Raw genomic sequence first — 19,367 nt, forward strand, 5'->3', positions numbered from 1 at the left:
CCCTCCCTCTTCCTCTCTCTCTAAAAAAATCAATAAAATTATTCTAAAGCAAGAACAACACAGAAAATAAACACGTGCATCTCCCACTCCTTCCTTCCAGGCCTCTTCTGGGTCTTTTGGGACACCAGCCGTGGCACCCGGTGTCTGGGCGGTGCCGTGTGCCAGGGACTGAGCCCCCAGGTGTGGCAGGTCCTGGGTTCTCAGCGTGGGGCCAGGGCCGGCGATCAGAGCCTGGGGCCGGGGTGCACCAAGCCCATGGGGTTCCAGACGTGCGCAGACCTCCGCGGGAGCCGCTGGCTCGGAGCCAGGTGCCACCCTTGCTGTCTGCGAGCGCGGTGGGTCTGCGCGCTAATGGAAAACGTCTCCCTGCCCCGGCAGCACTGGGTTTGAGTCTCCAAGAGGGACGGCAGTACGGCCGCCTTCGGGGCTCGTCTGACCACGTGCACGTGCACGAATTCTCAGCCGGCGTGATCGCGGGTCACCTACATGAGGGCAGTGCACTTCTCAGGAAAAGTCGCACCTGTGGGTAGGTTTGGGCGGCAGCACGGGGCGGGAACTGCTGCGGGGCCGTGGCGGGGTGGGAAGTGGGGGGGGACTCAGCACCCAGACTATCACAGGAGTCCCAGGAGGCGGCCACCCTCTCGACTCTCTTCCCGCGCAGCGCCAGCCGGACTACAGCTCCCATGATGCTTCGGGCGACTGGACTACACTTCCCGGGATGCCCCCCGACGCGCGGGGCGGTACTGGGCCTGCTCGGGGCGGGGGCGGGGTCGCGGAAACGCGGGAAGTCCGGAATCTTGCACGGCGGCGGGATCCCTGCGCGGTGACCCGATTATGAGCCTGGACCGCGACATTCGCCGTGAGTTCCCGGGCGGAGCGCCCGAGCGCGGGGGCTGGGGCGGGCCTACCCGGCCTGGGCGGAGGGGCTCAGCCTCCCGACCTTGTCCTCTCTCTACAGAGCTGAGCAAGGCCAAGGCCAAGGCCCAGAACAGCGGGCAGCTGCGAGAGGAGGCCGCCCTCTGCCACCAGCTGGGGGAGCTCCTGGCCAGCCATGGTGCGTGCCTCGCGCGGGGCCCCGGGTGGGGTCCACGGCTGGGGCCTGGGAAGCGCGGGGACCCGGGATGGGGGCCGAGAGCCTTGTCGAGCGCGCTGCCCTCCTCCCGTTGGCCCTCGCGGCCCTCGGCGGGCTGCTGAAGCCTGCCCGCCTGCCCGCCTAGGTCGCTACTCCGAGGCCCTGCAGGAGCATCAGCAGGAGCTGCAGCTCCTGGAGAGCGCCGACGACCCCCTGGGCTGCGCCGTGGCCCACCGAAAGATCGGAGAACGACTGGCCGAGATGGAGGACTACCCAGCTGCCCTGCAGGTGGGCACGCCCACCCAGCACCCATTGCCAGACCCAGCCCTTCTTGGTTTGCCCTTCGTGGGGTCCCTTTCTGAGGGCAGATGAACCGTCTCTACTGCCCCAGCCTTTGACTAGAGGGGAACGTACTGGGACTGGGCTCTACCTTCAGAGAGCCTTGTGCCAGGGTGTTACCTGGTCCTTGGCTGGCTGCACCACAGCCCCTCCTGGGAGCTTGACTCCAGAAACCCTTAATGAACACATAACTTGAGCTGCATTTATGGACTGGCGTGGTGAGTGTCAGGACCCACTGTTCACACAGAGTCTTCCCTGGCTCTAGGTGCTGGGGCTGCAATAACTCTTCTAACTTTCACTTGTTGTTTCTCCCCTATCCTGACGTTTGCTTGGGCTGTGGAGCCAATGTCCGCACAGGCAGCCCTTGGCATAAAGGTCATGCTCTAGGGGTGAGGGTCAAGGTTGGGTGCGCCAGGGAACGGGGGGCTCTCCTGTGCAAGGATAGGGACCCCGTGGATTTAGGTGACATGTGGGGTTTGCTTGAGGTAGGGGTTGGCTCACAGCCACTATCCCTCTGCCCCCCAGCACCAGCACCACTACCTGGAGCTGGCCTCTTCCCTGTCAAACCACATTGAGCTGCAAAGGGCCTGGGCTACCATTGGCCGCACCCACCTAGACATCTATGATCATTGCCAGTCACAGGATGCCTTGCTGCAAGCACAGGCTGCCTTTGAGAAGAGCTTGGCTATTGTGGACGAGAAGCTGCAAAGTGAGTGCCCTGGGGTCTGGCCCTACCCACCGCCTGCCCAGTCTGCATGGCAGACTCTACCTGCCTGGGCCCTCCCCTTATGAATCTGGGATCTGTTCTTAGAAGCCCACTCATGAGGGGACACACAGCTCATGCTCCTGGCAGCCTCGAGTCTGGCGATCAGTTGTCTGTTCTTTGTGCCTCCACACTCTGTCTGCAGCATGACCCCTGGAACCTCACGGGAGGGGCGTGGGGGACAGCCCAAAGCTGGAGACCCCAATTGGGGTCAAGGCCCTGAATGTGTAGAGGGTTTGTCTTCCAGGGACATTGCCCAAGCGAGAGCTGAGTGAGATGAGGGCCCGTCTCTACCTCAACCTGGGCCTTACCTTTGAGAGTCTGCAGCAGACAGCTCTGTGCAATGACTACTTCAAGAAGAGCATCTTTCTTGCAGAGTAAGCCTATCCCACTGGACCCAGGAGGAAGCTGAGTCCCCTGTTCCTGGAAGAAGCAGCTGGGGGTGGGCAGCCTGGCGTGTCTGTGCCACATGCTGGGGGAGGACAGGTGGGCTGCTGGGCTGAGTGGCATCAACAGCTACATATCAGTGCTTCAGGTGCCCATTGTGGTGCCTTAGGCACTTAGTGCTTGTCACCACCCGCAGGCAGAACCACCTGTATGAGGACCTGTTCCGTGCCCGCTACAACCTGGGCACCATCCACTGGCGCCAAGGACAGCACTCCAAAGCCATGCGCTGCCTAGAGGGGGCCCGGGAGTGTGCACGCACCATGAAGAAGGGGTTCATGGAGAGCGAGTGCTGTTGCATCATTTCACAGGTGCCTTCTCAGCAGCAATGGGCTCATCTGTGGGCAGGCTGGGGCCTTGGGGACTGCAAGCCTCACCTCCCTCACCCCCCAGGTCCTCCAAGACCTGGGCGATTTTCCAGCTGCCAAAAGAGCATTGAAGAAGGCCTGTAGGCTGGGCTTCCAGAAGCCTTTGCAGAAGGCAGCTGTGTACCAGACCCTCAAGTATGGTAAGTCTGGAAGGGGACCCCGGGAGCTAAGGGCTCCCCTCTCTTGGCAGAGAGGGCTGGGTATGTGTCCTTGGGGAGGTGGCAGCTTCCTGTTGGGAGGAGAGTCCCACTTTTCTCTGAGTTTATAGCACAGAGTATCAGAAAGGCCCCGAGTGTGGTCAGAAGACTGGTTGGGCATTTCCATGTGAACCAGCATCTTTGGCAAACCAGAGATAAAAGTTGTCCTTGCCTAGAGTGGACAGGATATGCGGCCCAGAGCACTGATGGGTGGCGTCAGCAGCAACTGGCAGTGTGGTTTGCTTTTGCTGCAAGCCAGCACTACTCTGAGTTGTCAGCAATTAGTTCTTCTAGTCCTTACAACAACCCCATGAGGCTGATTCTCTGACTACCCCTTCTTACCAACGGGCAAATGGAGGCTGGGCGGGATGGGTGGCCCCCCTGAGGGCACATGGCTAACCAGTGGCAGAGCCAGGCAGAGCCTCACGTGAGGCTCTTCCCGGCAGTGCTGGCAGTGATCCGGCTGCAGCAGCAGCTGGAGGAATCCAAGAGCAGTGACCCTCAGGGCGCCATGGGCATCTGTGAGCAGCTGGGGGACTTGTTCTCCAAGGCAGGCGACTTTCCCAAGGCGGCTGAGGCCTACCAGAAGCAGGTGCACACCCAGCCCAGTGGGAGGGAAGGGATTGCAATGCTCTGGGCCCACAAGGTGTGCAGCAGCCCTGGCCTCACTGTCGTGTCCCCAGCTGGATTTCGCAGAGCTGCTGAGCAGGCCAGGGCCTGAGCTGGCTGTCATCCATGTGTCCCTGGCTGCCACCTTTGGAGACATGAAGGACCACCGCCAGGCCGTGCACCACTATGAAAAGGAGCTGAGGCTGCGTGAGGGCAATGCCTTGGAGGTAAGCAGTGATGGCACACACAGGGTCTCTGCATTTGTCCCCATGGCTCTGCCTCAGGACTGCCACTCAGGTGGTGGGCATGGAGGGGCATTTCTTTGAGGGGGGCAGCCATCACTGAACTCATCTGTCTTTGTCTTGCCTCCAGGAGGCCAAGACCTGGCTGAATATTGCACTGTCCCGAGAGGAGGCCGGTGACACCTATGAGGATCTGGCACCATGCTTCCAGAAGGCTCTCAGCTGTGCTCAGCAAGCTCAGCGGCCCCGACTGCAGGTGCTGCCCCACCCACCCAACTGGGCCCCTTGTTCCCTGCCCTGTGTCTCCCCACCCGGGGTGGCTGGCATCCCCATGTCCCTGACAGGGCATCCCCTGCTCCTCAGAGGCAGGTCCTGCAACACCTCCACACTGTGCAGCTGAGGCTGCGGCCCCAGGAGGCTCCTGGCACTAAAGCCAGACTACAGGAGCTGAGCGTGGACCAGGAGGAGGAGGAGGAGGAGGATGGGGAAGGTGATGAGGACAGCAATACCCTGGAGGCCAGTGAGGTCGAGCTCTCAGACAGCGGTGAGACCTGATTGTTACCATCAGCCCTGGCGTTTTCTCCCTGATGCCAGTTCGAGCTGGGCCCTGGGCTGGGGCCCTCATCAGGGTTGCTCACAATCTCGTGATAGGAGACAACTCCATGCAAGGAAGGTGACCAGTGCCAGTGAGACAGAGGAGGGGCAGGTGTAAGGTAGTCTGGGGGCAGCTTTGGAACATTCCCGGCGGGGCTGATGATGGGAGCTGATGGGCATCATGGGGGAGGCAGCCTAGGCTCAGACCTGCGGAAAGGGCACCATGAGAGCTACTGTGGGTTCCCCCGGAGGCTGGCATGATCAACCTCGGTAGGTGGACATGAGGGACAGTCTGAGATGGACGTGGACTGCGGCCATCTCAGGAAGGAGGGAGGCAGGGAGGGAAGGCTGGGCTCAAAGAGAACAAAGACAGCTTCAGGCAGTGCTGTTCAACAGATGGTCACAATGAGAAAAGGCCCTAGAAGGGTCAGGGGGCAGAGGTAAAGAGGGTCATGTAAGGAGCTGGGGGAGGAGGCCACAGTGAGCAGGTAGAGGGTGTCTGGCTCAAAGACAAGCTTTATTTTAAATTTTTTTGTTAATCCTCATCTGAGGATGTTTTTTTCTGTTGATTTTTATTTATTTATTTATTTTTTTAAGAGAGAGTGTAAGGGAGGGAGGGAGAGAGAGAAACATTCAGTGTGAGAAAGACACATTGATTGGTTGCCTTCCACATACACCCCAACCACAGCCGGGGATCGAACTGGCAACCCAGGTACATGCCCTTGACTAGAAATTGAATCTGAGAACCTTTTTTTAAATTTATTTTTTCTTTATTGATTTTAGAGAGAGAGAGATAAAAACATTGATGAGACAGAACATCAATTGGCCGCCTTCTGCATGCCCCCCACTGGGGTTTTCGCCTACAACCTGGGCATGTGCCCCGACCAGGAATTTAACCAGCCACCTCTTGGTGCATGGGTCGACGCTCAACCACCGAGCCACACCAGCTGGACATAGCTGAGACTCTTCAGTGCAAGGGCCAACACTAGCCACTGCGCAACACTGGCTGGGCAAGGACAAGCTGTTTTTAATAGCTTTTATCTTTTTTATTTATTTTTTGGTATATGCCCCTAGCAGGAACCGAACCCGGGACTCTGGTCCACAGGTCAATGCTCCAACTGCTGAGCCAAACCAGCCAGGGCGGACAAGCTGTTTTTAATGTGATGTGACTTGTCCAACAAGGATGCGTCTCAGGAGACGCAGGACACTGAGCGTGGGGTCTGGGTTCAGGGCGAGAGGTCAGTGCACAGTGGGCAGGGATCAGGTAGGCAAACAGTGGGTGGCAGTAGGCTCGGCTCTGTTGCAGAGGGCGAGGCTGACAGCCAGTCCCAGGACCTGGAGGAGGATGAAGAGCTTCGGGGCTGCCTGGGCCGGCAGCAGGTGAACAAGGTGAGAACTGTGGGGTACGTGTCCCCTCTGGGGCTCACCATGACCTGGTCCTCTTATGCCTCTGCATCCCCTGTTCTGTGGTAACTGTGCCCACAGTGGAACCGGCGCAATGACGTCGGGGAGACCTTGCTGCACCGAGCCTGTATTGAGGGCCAGCTGCGCCGCGTCCAAGACCTCGTGAGGCAGGTGGGCCTGCGCCCCATCCCTCCATGCCATGGGGCATAGCAGGAACTTTCACAGGGGGTACACTATGTGCCCCAAGGGGATGGGAGCCAGCACCGTGCTGCTGGCCCTGCCTGGGACTCTACCTCATGGTGGGGGGAGCATCTCCCTTGCTCTGGTGGGACCTGGGCCAGGCCAGGCTGTGGATGGGCCCATGGGACCCGCTCTGGTACAGCCTAGGCCCTGGCCCTCCTTAGGCTTCAGAGCTCCGAAGTAAGACCAGACTGTAGGGCACTGAGGGTCAGGCTCCTTCCCATCCTTGGTCACAGGGCCACCCCCTGAACCCTCGGGACTACTGTGGTTGGACACCCTTGCACGAGGCCTGCAACTACGGGCATCTGGGTGAGCATGGGCCAGGGGTCTGTCATAACAGGGAGGGGTTCAAGAAGGGTTCTGGGAGCTGGCTCATGTCCCCCATCCCATAGACATCGTCCGCTTCCTGCTGGACCATGGGGCTGCAGTGGATGACCCTGGTGGCCAGGGCTGCGAGGGCATCACTCCCCTGCACGATGCTCTCACATGCGGCCACTTCGAGGTGGCTGAGTTGCTCATTGAACGGGGGGCATCGGTCACCCTCCGAACCAGAAAGGTGAGTGGGGTCACGGGCCAGGTGGGCTCAGCCATGGTTGGTGGGTCTGTTCCCACCAACCTTGCTCAGCTGGGTGCTACACAGGGCCACAGCCCGTTGGAGACACTGCAGCAGTGGATGAAGCTGTACCACAGGGACCTGGACAGCGAGACACGAGAGAAGGCTGGCGCCATGGAGAGGCTGCTCCAGACGGCTTCCTCAGGCCGAGGCAAGCGGGGACCTCCTGCCCCTGGGGACCTTGCTCCCTAGCCTGGGGGTCCCCTGGGCCTACCTTACAGCAGATTCCATCTCCCCACAGCTCCCCACAGCCGCCTGGCTCCCCAGTCCCTCCCAAGTGACCATCTGTTTGACCCCGAGACCTCTCCTTCCTCGAGCCCCTGCCTGAGACCCCCAGAGCCCTCTCAGGCCAGTGCCAGGATCTCAGAGGCAGAGGCAGTTCCAGCTGTGTCCAGGCCTCGGAGGAGTAGGCACAAGCTGGCCAGCAGTAGCAGCTCTGAGGATGAGGACAGCATGGGCCCACCTGGGCCAACCCAGAAGAGACCTCGGCACTCTGCCCCAGTACAGCGAGCCAGGGCCTGGACGGTTGGCCCTATCAGCAATAGGGAGGCAGTAGCAGCTGGACGGGCAGACTACTGGGCAGCCATGCGAGGAGTGGGCAGTGCCCAGAGCTGCCACCCGAGGCCTGGTCCACCTCGGGGCCCAGGCGAAGCCCCCACTCCCCAGGCAGCGTTGATCCCTGAGGAGGAGTGTCTGGCTGGGGCCTGGCTGGAGGATGACATGCTGCTGAACCAGGGCCGCCGGCCGCTCCATGCTCAGAGCAGTGGGTTCAGGACCAAGCATAGTGCCTTGAGTTCAAGCACTGATGAGAGCCCCGTCAGGCCACGGTCCCAGGCCAGACAGAGTCGCCTGTCCAGTCTCAAGAGTTGGAATGCAGCAGTCAGAGCAGGTGGAGACGGCACCTCGGCCACAGAGCCCCCGCAGAGCCCTGATGTCCCCAGTGGGGACAACCCTGTGACAGGTCATCCTTCGGTGGGTTCCTAAGCCTGGAGCAGAGCCCGCCCTGACCTTGGGGTGGGGGGAGGGTAGAAGGTATTTTTTTCTGACTCGGCCATCACTCCCTGCCCCATTATTCCAGGGACCTGTCCTGCTCCCTACTATCCGAGTTCGAGTTCGAGTTCAGGATAACCTTTTCCTCATCCCTGTCCCACATAGGTAAGGCATCCCCTGCCCTCTTCCAGCCCCAGTTCCCTGTGTTTGTGTGGCAGGGGGGATGCATCACCCTTGCTGGCTCCTGGGGCCTGGTAGCCGGGGTGGGGCAGCAGGCAAGGTCAGTGCTCTGCACAAAAGTAGGCAGGGCCCTAGAGTGGTCAGGACAGGTCCTGTGGCCCCTGGGAACGGCCCAGGGAGCTGGAGGTGGGCTGGGCTGTAGAGGCCACTGGCATCCTGAGTGCATGAGGAGGGGGAGCCAGATGAGGGAGCATTTAACCCGAGAGCACAGAGAGCAGGACCTTGGGGCTTCTTCTCGGCATGTGCAGGAATCTGGCCATGTCTAGGGCTCAGTACCCTCTGTTCCCACAGCAGTGAGGCCCACTCTGTGGCCTGGCTGGCGGAACAGGCTGCCCAGCGCTACTATCAAGCCTGTGGGCTGCTGCCAAGGCTCACCCTACGAAAGGAGGGGGCCCTACTGGCTCCACAGGATCCTATCCTCGATGTGCTGCAGAGCAATGAGGAGGTGAGTGCTGAGAGCCAGGGTCCTGAGAGTGGGGCATCCCTGGTGCTGGGTGTCCCCAGGGCTGCCTGTTGATGGTACTTTCCAGGTGTTGGCTGAAGTGACCTCGTGGGACCTCCCCCCACTGACTGACCGCTACCGGAGGGCCTGCCAGAGCCTAGAGCAAGGTAAGGGCCCAGGAGGCTCGCAGTGACCTGGATAGAGGGGCTGGGCACACGGGCTCCACCTGTCAGTGCCACTCCCAGTTCACCTGTGCTCAGATTTTCCTCCACCACCAGTGCCCACATATGTGAGCAGGGGGTGGGGGGAGGGGCAGGCGGTATGGCTTCATTTGAAGGTGGGACGTTGTAGTGACCCCAGAGCCTCAAGGCTGGGCCAGGCCTGGGAGCTGCCAGGCTGAGGTGTGGTGGGGAGGGGCTGACAGGGAAGATGCAGGTCTGCACTGGGGCCCACAGGCTTGGAGCAGGTGGGCTCAGGAGTGAGGAGAGGCTGCCTGGCTCGCTGCCAGGAAGGCTCTGGCCTTGATGACACCACATCCCCTTGTAGGGGAGCACCAGCAGGTGCTACAGGCCATGGAGTGCCAGGGTGTGGGCCCCTTGTTCAGCGCCTGCTCCCTGGCTCTGCGCCAGGACCAGCTCACCCCCTTACTTCGGGCTCTCAAGCTGCATTCAGCGCTCCGGGAACTGCGCCTGGCAGGGAACCGGTTGGGAGACAGCTGTGTCACAGAGCTGCTGGCTGCCCTGGGCACTGTGCCTGGCCTGACCGTCCTCGATCTCTCTTCCAATCACCTGGGCCCTGAAGGCCTGTGCCAGCTTGGCTCCGGCCTCCTGGGACAGGCCACCTTGCAGGTAAAGGCATGGGGAGCAGCAGGCCAGAGACAGGGTGGCGTCAGAACATTTGCATTCGGTCAGGCACCGGTGGGAAGGTGCAGCTTGGAGTGCTGGCTGGTGGCCAGCTCTGGGACGGCAAAGACACCAGATCCGATTGGCGGTGGGGGGCTGTGTCTTCCCTAGAACTTGGAGGAGCTGGACTTAAGCATGAACCCCCTCGGGGATGGCTGTGGCCAGGCCCTGGCCTCAGTCCTGCAGGCCTGTCCGGTACTCAGCACTCTCCAGCTCCAGGCCTGCGGGTTTGGCCCCGGTTTCCTCATGAACCACCAGGCAGCCCTGGGCCGCGCCTTATTAGGTGAGCTGACCACACATCCACTCCCTGGCCCCAGGGTTCCAGTTGTTATCAGATGGGCATGTCCAGGGGATTCAGAAAGCTTTGAGCAAGAGGGGCCCTGGGGCATTGACCTGGCTTCTGGACACATGTAGGTAGACAGACATGGGTGCTGGACCTGCCTGGGCTCAGGGCATCTGGTATTTGCCCAGCCTGGGCCCTACCACTGGACAGAGTCCCAGCCCCACTGGTCTCACCAGCTCAGTTCCGTGGGCCTGAATCGTTTCACCGTAAGCCCAGCAGGGCTGTAGAGAGCCAGGGTCTCAGTATTGAGGCTGGGTCCCCCAGAGGGTGTTTCTGCAGTGTTCGTGGGCTAGAAAGTGAGGCTCAGGGCTGTGAGCAGCAACAGGGGAGTGGTCTAGGACTGGGGCAGCAGAGGGAGTATTCCCAGACCCCACCCCACCATATCCTTCCCAGGGCCTATCTCAGGCAACCTGGGTGTCCTGTCATGGGCTCAGGAGTCTGGCCCACCACCTCCCTGGCCAAGAGCAGCCTATTTCCCTGTGTACAAAGTCTCGGGTGACAGCTTCCCCAGTGAGGGTTCTGGGCCTAGGACTCTGCAGCAGGGGTGGTGGCTGTGCGGGGCTGACATGACAGAGATTCTTGCCCCCGGTTCAGATGCCAAGCACCTGAAGACACTGTCCCTGTCCTACAATGCCCTGGGTAGCACTGCCCTGGCCCAGACCCTGCAGAGCCTGCCTGCCCAGACCCTTCTGCGCCTGGAGATCAGCTCGGTGATGGCCAACAAGAGCGACTCAGGCCTTGTGGAGCCTGTGGTCAGATACCTGACCAAGGTATATGGTTGGGGACAAACACCAAGCCACAGGAACCCTGGGCCATCCAGGCCAAAGGTGCCACAGCTGAAGCCTGGGGCAGGGACTGGGAAGTGTTGCAGGTTGTGAAGCAGGTTCTGAAGAACAGCCGTGGGGAAGCTGTAAATTCCAGCAGGAAGGGTACTGCAGATCCAGGTGGCCTCCGTGCCCCCAGTCAGGTCCCAAGGGACATGTCAGACCTTCCAGTGCTCTCTCCTGGGGGCTCTTCCAGCTGGGACAGCCCCTTGATTCTCACATCACAATATGCCAAGTGTGGCTTACAACTAGAATGAAAAGCTTTTCCTTCTGATCTGCAAATTGAGGGGATACTGCTCCCCTGTGATGCCCCCTCAAAAGAGAGAAGGTATCTGGTCTCCATTGTGATGCAGGGAGGGCAAGCACCCACTCACCACAGCCTTGGGCCTCTGCTTTCTAGGAAGGCTGTGCTTTGGCACACTTGAACCTGTCTGCAAACCACCTGGGCGACAAGGCAGTGAGAAACCTGAGCAGGTAACTGCCCTGCCCATGCCCCCACTTCCCGAGGGGGCTCTGATCTTGAGACCCAGGAGCCTGGGGATAGGGGGGCACTAGGTCAGGCAGGGAAGGGGAACAGAGATGGTGCCAGCTCTTTTCCAGGTGTGCCCAAGTCTGGCCATTGTAGTCTTGGCCCCTGGCAGTGCCCTGGCAGCCCTGAAGGAATACCTGTGCCTGTGCCCGGCTGGGGTCAGAACCTACTAGGCCTGGCCTATCGCCCCCAGAGCTGTGTTTGTCTGGGGAAGCTTTCCCTAGTGAGGGGGCCTTGCTCCCTGAAAACTGATCCCTTCACTTCTTCCCTCATCCAGATGTCTTCCTCTTTGCCCCTCACTTGTTTCGCTGGACCTGTCTGCCAACCCTGAGATCAGCTGTGCCAGCCTGAAGGAGCTCCTGTCTGCCCTCCAGGAGCGGCCCCAAGGCCTGAGCTTCCTGGGCCTGTCAGGTGAGCTCTGGGTATGGTGGCCACACCTGCCACTTCTGGGCTGGTGACATAGCTTTCTCCTCAGGGACCTGCCGGAGGCCCAGGTGCCTCCTTCGAAGGGCCTGTCACTGCCATCAACCAGAAGTTGAGGGCAGGCTGGGCCCCCTGAGGTTGATAGTACAGGACAGGTGACTGGAAAGGAGTGTAAGCCCACCTCCTCAAACGATAGGGCAGGTGAATGGGATCTCTGTCTCTGGCCTGTTCAGCCAGACCCTTAGAGACCATGGTGGGGGATGTGGGACCCCCTTCCAAGGGGATTTGCTAATTCCCACTGTCAAGAGGAGGAAGCTCAAAGTAACAGTTGTGAAAGCTGCCACCAAGACCTTCCCAGTTCTCAGAGGGACTGACTGACCCTACCTTCCCAACCTGTAGCTTGTTCTCATTGTGGGTACATCCAAGCAGAGGACTCTACCAGAGCTGTCTTGAGGATGACCCAGAGGAGACCACCCAGCAGCCAGGAATATCCAACTGGAGCCTGGGGCAGGAGAGCCAAGCTTTGCCCTCCAGTTGGACAAGAGCTAGGAGTGGGTGTACTCAAGGAGCCCCTGGGTTCTTCCTGCTCCTCCTGAAAGCAGGCTGGTGGCAGATGTCACACCTGGTCTCCTGGCATCCACACCCTCACCAAGCTCCCTGGGGTCCTGAGCCTACTGGGCACTCTGGCCTCTGAGGATCAAGCTTAGTGCATCTGAGACTCACAGGCAGCTCTATTGTGTACACTTTACAGATGGACAGACCCTGGTCTTGTTACAGACACTCTGAGGCACGGATGTGAACGCAGCGTTTATTTCAACCAACCTCCCTCCTGCCTAACCACTGGTTGTGAAAGGGGCCCAAGCGGCCCCTCTAGGAGAGCACACCCCTTCCTAGTGTTCACTCTCTCTGGCTTCTGCCGGTGCTCCTTCCTGTGACCCTTGGGGCCTCAGAGGAAGTGTTTCTTCCCCAGGACACACGGGTCAAGAGGAAAGGACGCGGGCTTGGGGGCACCCTGGGGCTGGATGCCCAGCTTTCACCAGCTGGGAGCAGCTCCCTGAGGTCTAGTCTGCTCCTGCCTCCCCTCTGCAGGCTGTGCTATCCAGGGTCCTTTGGGCCCGGGCCTCTGGGACAAAGTCGCCGCGAGGCTGCAGGAGCTACAACTGTGCAGCAGGAGGCTCCCCGCCGAGGACCGGGCTGCCCTGTGCCAGCTGTTGTCCAGCCAGCCGGGCCCCGGCGCCCGCACACTGGACCGAGGTGCCAAGCTGTTCCTCCGGCGCCTCTGACGGCCTGCGCTGCCCTGTCCCCTCCCTGCGCCCCCAATAAAGAAAGCTGGTGCCGCCTCACCCCTGTCCGCTCCTGCAAGGTGGGCGGGAGACGGGGTGGCTCTGTTGCAGGAAAACAGCCGCGGAATCGAAGGCAGATGTGGCCACTTGGAGGCCTGGTGGGGCAGAACCCCCGGTCCGTGCGGGCTGTGCAGGCCTCCGAGCCGCGCTGGGGTGGGTGTGGTCCCAAGCCCGTCGGGGGCGGGGCTGTCCTATTGGCGCGCAGGCGCAGACATGAGGGTCGAATGCCGATGGGAGGGAGACGCAGGCGGGGATGTGCACGAGCGCCGAGCGGTCGAGCTGGAGCCCCGCCCCGGCGCCATCTCCGGGAGCCGCGGATCCTGCGCAGGTACTGGGCCCGGGGGGCGGGCGGGCCGGGGCCGGGTGACCTGGTGGGAGCCAGAGACTCCGGCTTCGGCCCGCAGGCGACGCCGCTCAGAGGGTGCCCTTCGTCGCGCCCGGGCCCCTCATCTTGAGGGCTCCCCGGGTGCCCGGGACCGGCGGCCGCAGGCATGTCCCCGCTGTCCACGCTCGAGCCGGGTCCCCGAGTGTCCCCCTTCGGGGCGCCTCGGTGCTGGCCTGGACCCCGGTGGCAGCCCGAGCTACAGTCACGTCGCGAGCATTGTTGGGGAACCCGTTTTTCTGGCCGAAGGTCCGGTCTGAGAGGTTTGGCCGCGTATTCGCGTGCGGCCAGGAGGTGGTTCGAGTGGCTGAAAGGAACCCGGCCGTCCCGACCGGCGGGGCGCCCCTCTCCCCCGGCTCAGGCGTGCTTCCTTGAGGCTTGGCCGGAGTGACACTGCGCTCTCCCAGCCCGTCCCCTGCTTTCCCGCTGCGCAGCCCCTGATTCGGGTGACCCAGGACTCCAGCCTGGGCTGCTTTTCCTCTTTGTTGACCCCATAACTGCCCCCCGTGGAACAGTGCCCCCTTAGCACTGACCTCCACCTACCTTAGCACATGTCTTGGGTGTCTCTAATGGAGCCTCAAACCCAACACATCCAAAGCAGGGCACACTTACTTGCACACCTGCCTGCCCTGCAAACCTGCTCCCCTTCCTACCTCTTCCATCTCAGCTCAATTATCGTCATGGTGCCATCGGGTCATTCTTCTAATCCTTAAGTGGGTTTGGAATCCTCCAGAGCATTTCTAGACCTGGCCCCGTCACTGCATCCACTTCCTGACCACAGGACCCTCCCAGGGACCCCCTGCTTCTGTTTTTTCTCCAACTCACTGCTCACCCAGAACCGCAAGAACTTGTTTTTAATCCTCCAGGAGCTCCTGCTGAGTTAGTACAGAACTCAGGCTCCTTGAGAGCTGTGCACTGTGACCCTGCCGGCTTCCGCATTCCCTGGCACACCCCTCACTCAGAAAGTGCCCCCCACTTCTGCTTGTCTGTTTTTCCAAATCAGCCCCTATATAAAGACCTGGCTTTGGGCAAGGAGACACCTGATGTGTGGCGTTGCTCTTACATGAATCAGGGGCAAAGCAGAGGTACAGTCCATAGTTCATCCTAGCTTGATGCCTGTATTGGTGGTCAGAGCGGTTTCATGCCTGGGGCACATAAAATTTTTTTTAAAAAAGCATTTCAGCCCAGCCGGAGTGGCTCAGTGAATTGAGTGTCATCCCATGGACTGAGAGATCCTGGTTCAGTTCTCAGTCAGGGTACATGCCTGTGTTATGGGCTTGATCCCCGGTGGTGGGGGGAGGGGCGTGCAGGAGGCAGCTGATTGATGTTTCTCTCACACTGATGTTTCTCTCCCTCTCTCCCTTCTCTCTCTAAGAAATCAGTAAAAACACACAAAAAAGCCCTGGCCGGTTTGGCTCAGCGGTTAGAGCATTGGCCTGCGGTCCAGAGAGACCCAGGTTCGGTTCCCGCTGAGGGCACGTACCTTGGTTGCAGTTTGTCCCTGGCCCTGGTTGAGTTGTGCGGGAGCCAGCCACTCGATGTGTTCCTTTCACGTCAATGTGTCTCTCTCTCTCTCTCTCTCTCTCTCTCTCTCTCTCTCTTCCTCTCTTTCCCTCCCACTCTACCTGAACAAAAAATGGAAAAATGTCCTTGGGTGAGGATAAAACACACACACACACACACACACACACACACACACACCCTCCATGCCCTGGTCACTGTGGGTCGGTTGATTGAGGGCTGTCCCAGGCTGGCTCCATACCCAGTAGGGAGCCTATTGATGTTTCTCGCATATCAATGTTTCTCTTCCTCTCTAAAATCAATAAAAAGATAGTTAAAAAAAAAAAAAAAAAGACAATACATTAAAAAAAAAGGAGCTCCTGTTACTTGCGCTGTTTCCTCTGTCCAAATGCTGCTGCTTCCTCTTCCCCTGGTCTCCAGCTTCAGAGCAGCCTGTCTTTACCCACACCGTGACCGCGCGCGCTCTCTCTCTAATTTTATTTTATTTTTCCTTAGTGATTAGGGAGAGAAACATTGATTTGTTTTTTCACTTACTTATACATTCATTGGTTGATTATTTTTTGTTGTTGTTAATCATCCCTGAGGATATTTTTTCCATTGATTTTTCAGAGAGAGCGAGAAAGAAACATCTGTGTGAGAGAGATGCTTGAATTGGTTGCCTCCCACATGCACTGCGACTGGGGCCAGGGATTGAACCTGCAACCCAGGCATGTGCCCTTGACTGGGAGTCGAACCTGAGACCCTTTGGTAGGCAGACCAGCACTCCAACCACTGAATCACACTGGCCAGGGCTATTGGTTGATTCTTGTATGTGCCCTGACGGGATCAAACCTGCAGCCTTGGAGTAAGGGGATGATGCTCTAACCAGCTGAATTAGTCAGGGCCATGACTGTTCTCCTGAGACGCTTCCCCCTGACAGCGTCCCTGGCAGGGTGGGTGTTCTGAGCATAGCAGTTACTGCCCTGTGTGTACATCGTTGTTTCTCATCGATCTCTGTTAAAGCAGGGAAGCTCTCCGTAAGGTGGCAGGGGTCCCCTTTGAGTCGGTGCTGGTTCTGCTCCCCAGGTCTCTGCTGTGGCCGCCTGAGCCTACAGGATGTTTCACGGGATCCCAGCCACTCCGGGCATGGGAGGTGAGTGTGGTCCAAGCTGGGTCCAGGGACCAGAAGGGCCCAGGCTTTCAGCCACTGCAGCAGAGACTGATGTGAGTGGTGGCCAGGAGTTGCTAGGGAGATCTTTAAGTATCCCCCTACCTACACGGCCTCAGGGACTGATGCATGTTATCACCGGGGCCCAGAGACCTTCTCCAGGCAGGGCCAGCTGGGCACAGAGGTGACAGCTTCAGTGTGGCTGGAACTTCAGGGGGTTCTGGGCATCCCAGAGTTCCCAGCCAGGGGCGAGACCACAGCGCATGTGACAAACACAGTGCACATTACTGCGCTGTGAGGAAGGTGTGGTCACCCTGCTGTAGACTTAGGTGGCCAAAAAGTAGTGGTGGAGTGGGGGGGCCAGGCCAGGCACATGGCCTCCTAGCCCCAGAGGCAAGTCCTCTGCTGAAGTCCCCCTACAAACTGACACAATTTCCATCCTCCAGCTCCCTTTGGACTCTTTGGGACATAGCCTGGGGGTGGTCTCAGGAGGGGCCGGGGGGGTGGACAGCCCTGCCAGCTCTCTGCCTGCTCTGTTGCAGCCCCTGGAAACAAGCCAGAGCTCTATGAGGTGAGTGGTGGGCGCCTGCCTGATTGGCACTGACCGACAGCACATGCCCACGTGAGCAGCTGCCCCGGTGCCGACACACTACCCCTCTCTCCAACAGGAAGTGAAGCTGTATAAGAATGCCCGGGAGAGGGAAAAGTGAGTCTAGCACCCAGGCTGCTGCCCCAGCATACACCCCCAGGCCCACCCACCTCCCCCAAGCAGCCTCCGCCCCAGGGGTCTGGAGGGTGAGGGTTAGGCTGGGCCAAAGGGAGAGCCCCACCCCAGCTGCACCTCAGTGGAGTTGGTGCTCGGGCCCTAGAGGCCTTGGTGGCCGTGGTCTGAGGGACACTCTCTCCTCAGGTATGACAACATGGCAGAGCTCTTTGCAGTGGTGAAGACCATGCAGGCCCTGGAAAAGGCGTACATCAAGGACTGCGTCACCCCCAATGAGTGAGAGCCCACTGTCCTCGTCATGGATGGCACCTGGCCCTGGAAGCTTGCTTCTGCCCTCCAGGGCGAGGTGCTCAGTAGGAGTGAGAGAGGAGGGAGGGTTTGCAAGTAGGCACCTGCCTCCCCAGTCAGCCTGGGAGGGTGTCCCTGGGGGCTGGCACGAGGTGGCTGCTGGACCCTGCCCGGTGCTGGGCTTGGCGCCAATCTGCACAGTCCAGGCCTGGTCCCTTCCCCCCATCTAGATTCTTCTTGTGCAGACCCAGTGGAAGGCCTTGTCCTTCACTGCCCATCTTTGACCTGCCAGCCAGCCCTCCATGAGAGCTGCCCTGTGTGGGGATAGGCAGGGCCAGCCCCATGCTGAGCCCCAAGGCTGGGTCCTCTCCCTAGGTACACTGCAGCCTGCTCCCGCCTCCTGGTTCAGTATAAAGCCGCCTTCCGGCAGGTTCAGGGCTCAGAGATCAGCTCCATTGATGAATTCTGCCGCAAGTTCCGCGTGAGTCTGCTGAAGGGTGGAAGGTGGGCAGTGTGGGTACTGTTGGGAAGGGACTGGCCAACACCCACATGCCTCCTCTCAGCTGGACTGCCCATTAGCCATGGAGAGGATCAAGGAGGACAGGCCCATCACCATCAAGGATGACAAGGGCAACCTCAACCGCTGCATAGCCGATGTTGTCTCGGTGAGCCTGCCTGCTGTTGTCACATGTGCACAGGGTCCTGGGGCTTCCGGGACAGCACTGGCACTGGGCAGGGAGCCTGTAGCTTGGAATGAGAGGGGTGGGCAGGCCCTCCCACTAGACAGTGTCCAGGAAGCCCCTTAGTCCCCTCCCCAGCCTGAGACCCATGTGGGATGGCCCAGGGTCAAGGCAGCCAGGAGGCCCAGCTACAGGCAGCAGGTAGAGGAGCCCCCAGATTGTGGGAATAGAAGTGCAGGAGGCCCTGGCCGGTTTGACTCAGCGGTTGCAGCGTCGGCCAGCGGACCAGAGTCCCAAGTTCAGTTCCCGCTAGGGGCACGTACCAAAAAAAAAAAAAAGAAGTGCGGGAGGCCTGAGGGGCCAGACAGCCTGGGCTGAGGAGGGGAAGGATGGGTTCCTCAGGCCAGAGAGGGGCTGGGCGGGGGCCGGCCTGGGCCAGACCCTGGGAGAGGTCTCCCACTCTTGGCCCCTGGGGTGGGTGGGCATCACCTCATGCACACACTTGCCTCCAGCTCTTCATCACGGTGATGGACAAGCTGCGCCTGGAGATTCGTGCCATGGATGAGGTGCACCTGGGTGAAATGGGGGGGTGGGGTTCAGAGCGTGGGGCTGGGGCAGGGGCAGGGCTGGATGCCAGGGGAGCAGGGTCTCACTGAGCCACGTGTTTGCAGATCCAACCTGACCTTCGAGAGCTGATGGAGACTATGCACCGAATGAGCCACCTGCCTCCTGACTTCGAGGGCCGCCAGACCGTCAGCCAGTGGTGAGTGTTTGACCCTTCCTGGCGCCCCAGGAGCCCCTCCAAGCTCACCCCCAGCACAGTGCTCCTGCCTCCCCAGGCTGCAGACCCTGAGCGGCATGTCTGCATCTGATGAGCTGGACGACTCCCAAGTACGCCAGATGCTGTTTGACCTGGAGTCAGCCTACAATGCCTTCAACCGCTTCCTACACGCCTGAGTCCCGTGGCCTCCCTGCCCCTGGTGCACGGAGCAGGGGGCGCTCAGCCCCGCCCGGGAGTGCCGCAGCTTCCAGGACAGTTTCTATTTCCCTTGGACCCCTGGACTTTCCATAGCAGCCCTATCTGTCCACAGTGTCTCAACCTGGGATCCCCCTCCCCACAATAAAGGTGTTTTCTGATCTTCCCGCTGCTGTGGGCACCCACCGACGTCTGCCTTGCATGTTTGTCTGCCCGCTGGGCTTCAGGTGGGCTCCGTCCTGCCATCCTGGAGCACACGGCTCAGCACAGTTCATCAGGGAGGGACCTGGGTGCCGCTTCAGGAGCAGCAGCCTTCTTGCTGGCACCGCCTAAGCAAGCAAGGGCTTGGATGGACCTCCACCTGGGCCAGGTGTGGTGGCAGCCAGGCAGACAGCAACAAACCATGAGAGCAAAGCTCTGCGTTCCAAATTGTGTCATTTCACCTTTTAGCAACTGTTGCATTAGATAAGGGACAAGCCAATGTTTACTTGTAGCATTTTCTCTTTCTCTTTTTTTTTCATCCTCACCTGAGCACATTTTTTCATTTTTTGTTCACATCGAGTGGGAGGGAGAGAGAGGAAGAGAGAGAAACATCGACATGAAAGGGACACATCGAGTGGCTGCCACCCACATAACCCAACCAGGGCTGGGGACAAACTGCAACCGAGATACGTGCCCTTAGCGGGAACCGAACCCGGGTCTCTCAGGACTGCAGGCCGTCGCTCTAA

The 19,367-nt window shown here is 59.9% G+C and overlaps 2 protein-coding genes and 1 pseudogene across 2 annotated transcripts; all 3 read left to right on the forward strand.

Annotated features, from left to right (window-relative positions):
- The first annotated feature begins 787 nt into the window (after positions 1 to 787).
- TONSL (tonsoku like, DNA repair protein) lies at positions 788 to 12,895 on the forward strand. The gene is made up of 26 exons (XM_036281349.1): positions 788 to 859; positions 959 to 1,054; positions 1,218 to 1,360; positions 1,937 to 2,120; positions 2,422 to 2,551; positions 2,758 to 2,929; positions 3,012 to 3,126; positions 3,630 to 3,775; positions 3,867 to 4,019; positions 4,165 to 4,290; positions 4,398 to 4,578; positions 5,935 to 6,017; positions 6,114 to 6,203; positions 6,509 to 6,581; positions 6,665 to 6,828; positions 6,913 to 7,036; positions 7,127 to 7,857; positions 7,964 to 8,040; positions 8,407 to 8,560; positions 8,646 to 8,724; positions 9,104 to 9,405; positions 9,571 to 9,742; positions 10,397 to 10,572; positions 11,027 to 11,100; positions 11,433 to 11,566; positions 12,668 to 12,895. Exons 1-26 carry the CDS (start codon positions 835 to 837, stop codon positions 12,859 to 12,861), a joined length of 4,098 nt encoding a protein of 1,365 aa, XP_036137242.1. The 5' UTR covers positions 788 to 834; the 3' UTR covers positions 12,862 to 12,895.
- A 303-nt stretch (positions 12,896 to 13,198) lies between these two features.
- On the forward strand, positions 13,199 to 18,821 carry VPS28 (VPS28 subunit of ESCRT-I). The gene is made up of 10 exons (XM_036281249.1): positions 13,199 to 13,249; positions 15,890 to 15,956; positions 16,514 to 16,542; positions 16,640 to 16,677; positions 16,882 to 16,971; positions 17,359 to 17,464; positions 17,547 to 17,648; positions 18,176 to 18,229; positions 18,335 to 18,426; positions 18,503 to 18,821. The coding sequence occupies exons 2-10, from the start codon at positions 15,920 to 15,922 to the stop codon at positions 18,618 to 18,620; spliced, it is 666 nt and encodes a 221-aa protein (XP_036137142.1). The 5' UTR covers positions 13,199 to 13,249; positions 15,890 to 15,919; the 3' UTR covers positions 18,621 to 18,821.
- Positions 14,318 to 14,461, forward strand: LOC118643354 (annotated as a pseudogene).
- Positions 18,822 to 19,367: the final 546 nt, after the last annotated feature.

Source organism: Molossus molossus, unplaced genomic scaffold (assembly GCF_014108415.1).
Source record: "Molossus molossus isolate mMolMol1 unplaced genomic scaffold, mMolMol1.p scaffold_m16_p_33, whole genome shotgun sequence".
NCBI lineage: Eukaryota > Metazoa > Chordata > Mammalia > Chiroptera > Molossidae > Molossus > Molossus molossus.